At 37.3% G+C, this 11,773-nt stretch overlaps 1 protein-coding gene across 1 annotated transcript in view; it reads left to right on the top strand.

Annotated features, from left to right (window-relative positions):
* LOC107660185 (disintegrin and metalloproteinase domain-containing protein 19-like) overlaps positions 1 to 11,773 on the top strand; it is a 31,065-nt gene that overhangs the window by 16,441 nt on the left and 2,851 nt on the right. Inside the window, exons 7-21 of the mRNA XM_016449434.1 lie at positions 1,049 to 1,114; positions 2,610 to 2,681; positions 2,765 to 2,931; positions 5,189 to 5,273; positions 5,354 to 5,493; positions 5,617 to 5,794; positions 5,902 to 5,991; positions 6,364 to 6,559; positions 7,013 to 7,118; positions 8,215 to 8,428; positions 8,519 to 8,596; positions 9,418 to 9,526; positions 9,627 to 9,768; positions 9,873 to 9,960; positions 11,431 to 11,655. Coding sequence (XP_016304920.1) covers positions 1,049 to 1,114; positions 2,610 to 2,681; positions 2,765 to 2,931; positions 5,189 to 5,273; positions 5,354 to 5,493; positions 5,617 to 5,794; positions 5,902 to 5,991; positions 6,364 to 6,559; positions 7,013 to 7,118; positions 8,215 to 8,428; positions 8,519 to 8,596; positions 9,418 to 9,526; positions 9,627 to 9,768; positions 9,873 to 9,960; positions 11,431 to 11,655 — 1,956 coding nt within the window. The remainder of the gene's footprint in view (positions 1 to 1,048; positions 1,115 to 2,609; positions 2,682 to 2,764; positions 2,932 to 5,188; positions 5,274 to 5,353; positions 5,494 to 5,616; positions 5,795 to 5,901; positions 5,992 to 6,363; positions 6,560 to 7,012; positions 7,119 to 8,214; positions 8,429 to 8,518; positions 8,597 to 9,417; positions 9,527 to 9,626; positions 9,769 to 9,872; positions 9,961 to 11,430; positions 11,656 to 11,773) is intronic.

Genomic DNA, 11,773 nt, shown 5'->3' with positions numbered 1-11,773 from the left:
TATATATATATGTATGTATGTGTATATGTGTGTATATGTGTGTGTATATATATATGTGTGTATGTATAAGTGTATATGTGTATGTACATATGTATGTGTGTGTTTGTTTGTATGTATGCGTGTATATATGTGTATATGTGTATATATATGTATGTATATATGTGTATATATATATATATATATATATGTATATATATGTGTATATATATGTGTGTATATATATGTGTGTATATATATGTATATATATGTATATGTGTATATATGTGTATATATGTGTATATATATGTATGTGTATATATGTGTGTATATATATGTATATATATGTATATGTATGTGTATATGTATATGTATATGTATACACACACACATATATATAAATATATATGTGTGTGTATATATATATGTGTGTATATGTATGTATATATATATATATATATATTACACATATATTTCTCTAAGCTGAGCTGTTTATATTTAAAATATATTTTGGCCAGGTATTTTTTATTTTAATATTTTTTGCCTATATTTGTTTAATGTTTATTGCTAGGTTTAGGTTATAGGAACTGTACTTTTTTGTATTTTGTCAACAGTTTTGAGAAACATTATAGCAAATGAATATAAAATATAAAATTTTGTTTAACCTCCTAAAAATGACATTAAGTAGACATTTCCTGATTAAGCACCTCCTTTCACGATTTGTTAAAAAAAAAGTAGAAGAAAAAAAAAAGTAAATTTTTTTTTTTAAGAGTTCAGGCCCTATTTTGTATACTATTCATGTAAAGTACCAGATAATAAACTTGTTATTTAAATAAATGTGAAGAGCTGACTAGAGTGGTACTAAACCAAGGAGACATTGTTCTTGCGTTGGCTTACATGAATAGAGTGTCTGTCCCTGTCCGGAGACACAGGATGTCCCCAGTCCCAATTAGTCATGTCTCACAGTATTTAAATTCATAAACTCAGACTTTGAGGTAGTGACTCAGCACTTCTTCTGTAGTATATCAAATTAGCCTATGCTCATCCCTATCTTTTCTATCTCTTCCTGCAGGGAAGAAGGGATGTCAGCAGCAGCATGAAATACGTGGAGCTGATGGTGGTGGCCGACCATGCAGAGGTAAAATCTCTTAAAGGTGCAGTAGGACATCTTGGAAAATGCTAACTTTAGCCTGAAAGTACTGAAAGCGAACGTCCCACCCTCCCTGCAAATCGCCGTCCAAAACCACGTCTCCTGAACGCATATACGCCCACAGACCAGACGACCAGAGACAACATTACTACAATACATCATATGTCATTAACCGGTGAGAAAACTTTATAGTACAGTTAGTAACAGTATTACAATACCAGGAAGGAAGATCAGGTTGTTGATATTTGCCTGCCTTTCTTGCTAGTTGCTCTGTCTGCAAAGCAAACGTGAATGTGCTGTTGACATATCCTGTCTGCGTGAACCGGGTGCGCAGAGGTATGCAAATACATATGTTGACAGGCAGGTAGGAAAGTCAATAAAAATGCTCGGACCGAGTGTTTTGATCGGACGAACATTTCTTGGTCCTACACCTTCCACAGAATATATAAATACAGATAAATACATTTAGACAACTTAACTTAATGATTGCTATTGGGATGTTAAGAAACTTTCAACCAGCATAACAAAAAATGTTTCTGAAGGCAATCACCTATTGCACCTTTAACTTCAGGTATCTGCTGAAAAGCAGGGGTTTCTTGGGGAGCTTTGGGAGATGAGAGAGACTCTTGTCTTATTCACATAGTGTAGATTAACTCAAACAGACGGCCAATAGACTCTGCTCAACAGATTAAACAAAATATATATAGAAACACCGCGTTTGAGATGTTTAATCAGTTTCAAACTGCTTCAGGTTCAAATGATTCAGACAGTTTGTTCTTCTTTTTATCAGCATTTTTTGTAGGTCATATTTATCACATAAATCATCACAATTATAACCAGCTGGTTGCTTTGGATAAAACTGTCTGGTAAATAACAATGACAGTTACCTTACAGCTCTGGAGCTTCAGATCTTGTCTGTTTGTTGACTCACTCCACTGTACCTCAGCAGATAAAACTCGTTTCCTGTCATGACTCATGATAGAATCATCTCATCATCAACACCTACGTCAGTGGTTCTCAACTGGTTTGGCCTTGGGACCCACATTTTCCCATGGTCGTCAAGCCACGACCCACTTTGTTAATACAATTAAGTTGGTATGAGCCACGCCACCACAGTCATTTAAACATATACAAAATGACACAAAGTGAAAATAACATGGTATTTTTGGGTTATGGAAACAACAGTTACCATGGTGAATATACAATACTAACATGAACTGTTAATGAAACGTGGAAACTGCCCCCGAGTAGAATTAATATCATACCTTCATGCAAATCCTTCCCAGCTAACACGCACAGTACCAGTTATGTGATTTATCTGTACTGTACTTTTTTCACGCATTGCATGCTCGTAGTTTCTGCGCTTTAGTGAAGTGATATACTGCGCGGCGACCCACCAGTTGAGAAACACGACCTACGTGACATAAAATTAATTTCAGCCATCTGAGGTCAAAGATGCATCCTAATAGTGTCTCTTTTTCAGTTCGTGAAGCACGGTCGGGACCTTGAAAGGACCAAAACAAAGCTGCTTGAAGCAGCTAACTTTGTGGATAAGGTGAGATTGCCTACTATTAAACACACTTTTATCATTTACCTGCTTCTGGACTCTTAATATATTATGTGATTTGATGTTCCTAGTATTACAAATCACTGAACATTCGTGTGGCTCTGATCCGGTTGGAGATCTGGAACGATCAAGACAAGATCACTGTGACCGACAACCCCTACAGCACCCTGGGTGCGTTTCTGACCTGGAGGAGGAAACAGCTGCCACAGCTGCCCAATGACAACGCTCAGCTAGTAACGTCAGTGTCGCTGTAGCTCCTCCCATCTCATTAACATATGATCAGATAATAATGATCACTGATAATGATCTTGATTATAGTTTTAAAGGGGTCATAAACTGAAAAAAATTAATTGATCTTTTGACATAAGAGGTCATTGTACTTTAAAAACATCCAATTAAGTTTTAGAACTCAACTTTCTCGTTAGTCTAAAAACAGCTTATATTGAAGCCAGTCTGCCAAAACGACAGCTTGTGGAACTCTATGAAGTAATAGTGTGGCTAAACACAGACTCCGCAGAAGATGATCAATGCCTGCTTCTACATCAGTGCCTGTTTAGCCCTGCCCACCAATTCGCACCTGTAGTGTTTATGAGAAATGCAAACGCAGGTCTATGCAGAACCCAAAGGATAAACTTTATTTTATGAACTTTATTCTTAATGAAGTTCGAGACTACGTCAGTAAGAACTTGGTCCTTCGTTCACTTAATTTTACCGTGGATTCGTTTGCAAACAAGGCACAATTCAACGTGGGATTTTCAGAAATATTGAAACTAAAAGACAATGCTTGGATCCGACAGTAATGTCACACCACACAAGTGCGAGTAACTGTTTTTATTACGTGGTCACTATTGCTTTGTCTGTTATTACAGATCGTTTGATATGTACTGAGTATTTGTGTTTTTAATCAAAAACACAGCAGAGTCCATCTATGAAGGATATAGGCTGTCAAACATACACAACTGTTAGCCAATCATAGCAGTGGGCGTTACTTCCGAGTCTACAATCTGCCACGCCTGTTCAAACAGAGCGTTCTGATGAGGGGGGTCAAAACAGAACAGAAAATAGCTTATTCTAAATTATGATGGTTTTTGATGTAAAAATCTTGGTAACATTATAAGTGATTGTAAGTTCATTATAAGTTATATAAGTTATAAGTTCAAGTGTAGCCATACATGAAGCTTTCTGTTGGTCAACCCGGCAAATTCAAAAAGAAACAACTTGAACCTGATATGAAATCTGTGTGAGGAAATCTTTTGCCCTCACAACTCAAGAATATTAATCACTTTGATTCCTATAGAAATGACTGGATATTGCACATTAATTGTGCAATAACAATAATTTGCTGAACAATGGTAAAAAGTGACCGCACTGCAAGGTTGCCAGGTTTTCACAACAAAACCCGCCCAATGGCTACTCAAAACTAGCCCAATGGCGTTTCGAGGGGGGTCCCCCGGTAAAAATCGCGTTCCAGGGGGTAAAATACATGTGTTTTTGGCGAGGTTCCCTGTTGCAGAAAGAAAGCTGCAAAAAGGACATAAAAGTATCATAAAAGTAGTCCATAATGCTCTACAATCCAAATCTCCTGAAGCGATTTCATAAAGTTGTGTGAGAAACAGATAGTGCTTCCTCTCCAAGAACATAAGGGAAGCTAGGGTGAAATTCATTCATTACAAAATAGTACATAGATAGTATTATACACCATCTAGACTTTACAGGATGGGGATAGCTGGATATAATCTATGTTGGAAATGTAAGGAAGAAGAGCAGGGTGCAAACTACGGGGGAGCTAGGGGGAGCTCGGCTCCCTTTAATAAGACATGGGCTCCCCTGAAAACGGGATTTGTGAAATTTTGGGGGATCTCAAAAAATATTGACAATGTGGTGATTTATCCTATATAGTGCTTGCATAAAGCAAGTAGTGCATACACTTGTAGCTGTTATGTATCTTTGTAAGTCATTGTAAGCCCTCTTTTCAGGCATGCGCAAGTGCACGAACCCCTGATTTGAAAGATTGGATTGATGGGATGATTGAAATTGCATCATATGAGTGCATGTTGGGGAGACTGCAGAGTGAGGGAGAAATGAAAAAAACATGGGATCATTTTTGGCAGCATATAAAAATGGTGTGATGAGCAGGACTTCTTAACAACCATTTAATTTCCATGTGCTTTTGTTTTGTTACATTCGTGGTGACAAGTGGCTGAATATGTAATTGATTGGAAAGGTGAATATGGAATACTGTGGTGATGTACGAAGTTATGACTGTTGAACAATAAAAAAGTTTAATTACAAAAAAATTAATAAATACATATAATAGTGCTTCCTCTCCCTTTGTGTTCCACATGGGTTTGAAAGGAAATGTGAGAGTAAATGATACAATTTTAATTTTTGGGTGAACTATCCCTTTAAATGTGCAGCTAGTCAGTGCATTGGTTTGATCTGGTTCCACCATGGCTTTATTGGTATTTCATCAGTTGTTTTTGTTGTGTTTGTAGGGGTGTTTCTTTTCAGGGCACCATCATTGGTCTGGCTCCCCTTAAAGCCATGTGTTCTGAATACCAGTCTGGCGGAGTCAATTCGGTAAATTCACCTACAGCTTTATTCCAGTTTTTATAGCCATGTGCACTCAGTTTTTGTTTCATTTGCCTCTCTCTCTATAGGACCACTCTGACAGTGCTGTGGGGGTCGCTGCCACCATGGCTCATGAGATGGGGCATAATTTTGGAATGAGCCATGATAGTCCAAGCTGCTGTCTCGCTCAGCCCAAGGATGGAGGCTGCATTATGGCTGCTGCCACAGGGTGAGAACCAAAGATGCTATATCATTTCAAGCCTGCATAACATTAGTAAATGATTACAGAATTTCCATTTTTGGTGAGCTGTCACTTTAAAATCAACTTGACATAAAAGTCAATTTTCTTCAGGGATCCGTTCCCTCGCGTCTTCAACCCCTGCAATCAGAAAGAGCTGAAGCACTACCTGAGCTCCGGCGGCGGGAAGTGCTTGTTCAACCCTCCCAACACCAGGGTCATGTACGGGGGCCAGCGCTGTGGAAACGGATACCTGGAGGAAGGAGAAGAGTGTGATTGTGGGGAAGTGGAGGTCAGGAGAGAGTTTCATTGCTTCCTCTGTCTCGTTTTCTCCCACGCTGTTATTCCGATTGATCTTTCACTCTCACATTTTCCATTTCTGTTTCCTTTACTACAAAGGAGTGCTCAAGTCCCTGTTGTAATGCCAACAACTGCACACTGCAGATTGGAGCGGAGTGCGCACATGGAGTTTGCTGTCATGAGTGCAAGGTGAATCCCTGCCAGACTCATCTCACGCTTGTTCTCTACAACCTTTCCTGTGGTGTTGCATCAGGAAAACTGTAAATTCAATTCAATTCAATTCAATTCAATTCTTTAAAGAATAAAATAAAGGTTAGTTAGAGGGTTTTTAAGAGAGTATAAGTAATATTTTGAACCTTAATTATTAATTCATTATGTCAACTAATACAACAAAGCTTTTATACTCAAGATTTGCCCTTAAAATGTTATAATATTATTGTTTAGAATTTAGACAGGTCTCAAATGTTGAAAGTGTAGTTCTCTGGCATTATTTTAAGAAAAGCAGATTATATTGTAAATGAGTACAGTTTGATCTGTTTGTTTCCTCACACTCTTGACCAGCTGAAGAGTCCAGGAGCGATGTGCCGTCCACCTTCAGGCTCCTGTGACCTGCCTGAGTACTGTGATGGGAAATCAGAGTCCTGTCCTGCTAACTTTTACCTGGTGGATGGCAGCAGTTGTGCGGGTGGCAGTGCCTACTGTTACACAGGAAATTGCCTGACGCTGGAGCAGCAGTGCCTCTCTCTCTGGGGCAAAGGTCTGTGTGGTGCTAAAATCTGATAAAAGTCCCACAGTTTAAAAGTAACACCATAAAACCAATCACCCAATATTCAGTGAGTCACTGTCTCCACAAATATAGCAGTAAATCAGCATATTAGAATGAATTCTGAAAGAGTAATGATGATGAAAAATTAGCTTTGCATCACAGGAATAAATTAAAATGATATATTTTTTTCCTTTTTCCAAAGGAAATCCATGTGTCAGTGTACTGTAGTTTACTGTATGGCAGATACTGTGCTTGGCTGTGATCTTAGTATCTGAATGTGAGGCCATCTGCTGCTCTCTGTAGCCATCAGAGAAAGCATTTGAGTCCAGCTGAGATATACCTCAGATTATAACATTCACATAACCATTAATTTAAGACATGAGATTATGTGTTTGTTCTGTTCTGTTTCTGCTGTAAGGCTAATTTTCTGTCTCTGTTTCGTAGATGCCCGTCCTGCTTCTGATCTTTGCTTTACTGAGGTAAATAAAGCAGGTGATCCCTATGGAAACTGTGGCAGTTTCATGGGTACATACAGGAAATGCACTGAAAGGTGAGATGCACTTACTTATAGTTAGACTACTGATCAAATGTTTGGAATAATTATGATTTTTTTTAATGTTCTTGAAAGAATTCTCTTATGCTGCATTTATTTGATCAAAAATCTAAATTCAGTAAAAACAGTAATATTATCTAATATCATTTCAAAAAACTGTTTCTGATTGTAATTTTAAAATAAAATGTATTCCTGAGTTGCAAAAGCTGAATTTTCAGCATCTTTACTCCAGTCTTTAGTGTTACATGATCCTTCAGAAATCATACTAATATTTGATGCCCAAGAAACATTTCTTATTATCAATGTTGAAAATAAGTTTTTGCTGCTTAATATTCTTGTGGTCACTGTGATATGGTACCATTCAAAAGTTTGGGGTACGAAAGATTTTTTAAAAGAAAGAAAAATAAATTGTTATGCATTAAAAACAGAAATTAAATGGACACATTAAATGCTAATGATATTCTTTTAAACGTTCTATTTATCAAAGAATCCTGAAAAAAATATTAAGCAGCAAAAGCTGTATTCAACATTGAGGAGAAGAACTTTTATATAATTAAGATTATTCATATTTGAGCACCAAACCAGCAAATGATTTCTTGAAGATCATGTGACATTGGCGACTGCTGAAAATTCAGCTTTGCCATCACAGGAATGAATTGCATTTTAAAATGTTTAAATTAGTTGACCGATATTTGTTTTTCAGGCCAGATTATTACAGATCAAGTAGATCAATAACCGATATACAATTTAAAAATAACAAGGGCTCTGACAAACCTTTTTTAAATGCTTTTAAATTATTTAACTGGCAAATCGGTTTTGAAATTGACCAATACCGATAACCATAGAAATGCTTAATATCGGCGCCGATAACTGGTCGACCCCTTATTCAAATATAAAAGTTATTTAAAATTTTTAATAATATTTCACAATGGTACTGCTTTTAATGTATTCTTGATTCAATAAATGTAGCCTTGGTGAGCATCAGAGATTTCTTTGAAAAGCATTAATAAATCTTAATTATTCCAAACTTTTGACCAGTAGTTTATGTCATCGTTTGGGCCGATCAAAGACGTTCTGTTGGTCTTCTGTTTAGGAATGCTAAATGTGGGAAGATTCAGTGTCTGAGCGCTGCCAGCAAGCCTTTAGAATCAAACGCCGTCGCCATAGACACCAACATCTGGAATGGTCAACAGAAGATCCTGTGCAGAGGGACACATGTGTACCAGCGCGGTCAGGGTAATGAGGAGCAGAGTGACACCTTAGACCCAGGCCTGGTTCAGACTGGGACCAAATGTGGGGAGAATGCGGTAGGTACTGATAGACTGAATAGATCTATCAATTTAAGTATATTGAGAATTTATTTAATTAACGTTTTGCCTCATTTTCTATCTGAACAGATCTGTTTTGAAGGGGAATGCCGCAATGCGTCCTTCCTGCAAGCCGATGAATGCAGTGCCAAATGTCATGGCCACGGCGTAAGTTCATATTGCTTATTTATATATAGAGCTGGCTGAGCTTTATTGTACATACATGGTCATCTTATAGCTACTGAAGCATGTCCTGTTTACATTTCCTCTAACGGTAAAAACTCACTTATCTATAACGATAAGTGAAAAAAATCCCTCACTATTAATCACACAGGTTAATATTTATAAATGTCTGATTCCAATGTGGGTTGTGTCTATATATATATATATCACTAATTCAAGTGATGAGTTCAATTGAGGATATGACGAAAGTGTGTGGGGAAATTTCAGTATTTTTGGATGTGCTAAACTTACAGCAGACTTCAGTAGTGTAATCAGTTCCACTGAATGCAGGTCACTATTATGTTACTTTGTAAGGCAGTGTGTTTTACAGTACTAAATGAATATCCGTATTGTGGGAAAGATAAAAAAAAATAATTTACTCACTCTCATGTTGTTCCCAAACTATATGATCTTTTAAAGGAATATTTTTGAAGACTTTTTAAGCAGCTTTTTTCCCCACAGTGTCTGCCAAGGTCCTAAAAGAACAAAAAATACATAAAACAAGCAAAGAAAGTACTGTAGTCAATATTTAGCGTGCTATATGTTCAAAGTCTACTGAAGCAATACAAAGTTGTTGTTTTTTTTGAGAAATAAATGATATTTAATATCAAATATCATGAATTACTGACAATCTTTCCCTCTGCTGTAGCTACATCAAAGCTAATGTAATAAGTCTAATCTAATGGTCTGTTCTTTTTAGGTTTCATTTTTGAGTGATCTATTCCTTTAAATTGTTTTTCAAAAAATGTTTTTGTGTTTCCCTGCAGCTTTGTAATAATAACCACAACTGTCATTGTAACTCGGGTTGGGCACCACCGTTTTGTGAGACGTCGGGTTCAGGAGGAAGTTTGGACAGTGGGCCTGTGATCACACACGGTATGTCAACAGGCACTGAATAAAAATTAATATTTCATTGAATGTTATCTTGAATTTGCTCTTTTGTTGATGCATTTTGTTCTTGTCTTATCTTATGCAGGCAACCTTTATCTTTTTCTGGCTCTCCTGATTCTGTTTTTCCTTCTGGGATTGGCTGTCCTCGGTGTCTGTTGGTGCCGCTGCAGACAGAAGCTCCTTTCCACCAAAAGCCCCACCCTTCCTGCTACCCAAATATGCATCAAGTAATCTAAAATCTTAACTGTGAAATGCAAACACATTCATGCATTGATCTTCATGTATTTGGTACTTCTTGCATTAGAAAATGTGTTATTTCTCTTCTTGTCAGTGTTCCAGACACCCCTGAGACTAAAAGTCACACCACAGGTCACGCCAACCCAGTGTTCCTGCCAAAGAATTCTCATGCTGATGAACAGGTGTGAAGTTGTTTTGTTGTCAGCGTGGGTTCACAGTACATGCATCCAAAAGCACAGTTTCGTGGATCATTGGCTTTGTCCCGACAGCAAGCAAAAATGTTCTGTATCCAACTCAATTCCATTTAGTTGTCTGTTGATCAAACAGCAACAAACCATCCATATCAGTGCTGTTATTAACTAAAACTAAAGCTATTAAAAATAATTTTCGTTAATTGAAATAAAGCTGAAAAAATAGTATATTAAAAAAACTATACTTAAAATACAATGAAAAACTGGAAATTAGGGCTGTGCAATATATCGAAATTATCGAAATATCGCAAATGTACATATCGCAATATGCATATCGCCACAGCTTGTAATATTTGGGGCCATGAACAAAAGACAAAGAGAAAATCACTCGTCAAATAACCATATACATATGACACAAGATAGTTATAGAAGTTCACAGAACTGACTCAGCAACAGCTGAGTAAAACTGTTTCATGTGAGCATGTGGCACTTTAAGCATTATCGTATCGCATATCGAATATCGCATTATTTAATGAGTTATCGCATATCGCATTTTTTTTCAATATTGCACAGCCCTACTGGAAATGTTACGTTACATTGGCAACTAACGGAAATGAATAAGTTAGTTGAACAAAAATAAATAGAAATATTTTTAAAAAGCACAAAACAACCCTAACCCTAAAATGTAAAATAAAATTGAAATGAAAGCTGAATATATAAAATATTAAAAGCTAATTCAAAATTATTAATAAACACTGATCCATATGTGTTTTTAAATTGGCAAGTTGGATTTCAAGTGGTTTATTGTCATTTTGGACACAATAGAAACTAACCAGAGCTTAGGGGAGAAATGCCTCAGATATTTACAATGTGTGAGCAAAGATACCCATGAAAATCAATTTCAGGGGTTGAATATCAACCCATAATAAAAATTCATACTGACATGAGCAGAGAAAAAAAATCCTTTATCCATCTTTCAATGCAATGACAGCGACTCTTATGTCTCTTGGCATTCATTCATTACTATAGCAACTCATACTAGAAATACTGAATATCGACTACACTGTCTTAGGGCTGCACGATTAATCGAATGCGATTGTCATGCGCATTTTGCTAGGCGTATTTGGAGTTTCCGCGCGAGAGTGCCCTCTGCCCTTCGGATGGAGATTTACTGCTGATCACAGAACCGTGCTTCGCTGAAAGATACGCATGACAATCGCAGCTTCTGTCGAATCGCGATCTCGATTCCATTTCGATTTATCGCGCAGCCCTACACTGTCTGACCAAATAGCTCCGATTTGATTACTTAAAAAATGATAGTTTGGAAAATGCATTTGAATTGGTGCAGCCATTGTCACTGAAAATGACCCGCATTCCACCATCCCAAGAGGCCTTGTGAAATGTATTCATTGTTATGATAAAATCGATTATTCATATTCATATTATATTTGCATTCTACAGGCCAGTCCTCGAGCGAGTCCTACAGGTCCCCCCAGATCCAGACATTCTGTCGTTCGACCCACTGTGAAACCACCTCAAATCCCAGCCTACGCTGCACACAAGCAGAGTTTACAGCATTCAGAGTCACCCCAGCCGTCTCCATCAGCACCCCCCAAAACAAGACTACTACCACCCAACAGACCCCCTCCACCCTGTCCCATAACCAAACCCTCCCAGCCTGCAGAGGTGAGTGTCTTCCTGAGCAAATGCACCTCTAGATCAGTCATGCAGTGCAATATTCCTTAAAGGGGTCATATGATGTTGCTAAAAATAACATTATTTTGTGTATTTGGTGTAATGAAAT

The sequence above is a fragment of the Sinocyclocheilus anshuiensis genome, unplaced genomic scaffold (assembly GCF_001515605.1).
Source record: "Sinocyclocheilus anshuiensis isolate Anshui unplaced genomic scaffold, SAMN03320099.WGS_v1.1 scaffold888, whole genome shotgun sequence".
NCBI classification, from domain to species: domain Eukaryota; kingdom Metazoa; phylum Chordata; class Actinopteri; order Cypriniformes; family Cyprinidae; genus Sinocyclocheilus; species Sinocyclocheilus anshuiensis.
This window is presented reverse-complemented; position numbering and strand designations above follow the sequence as displayed.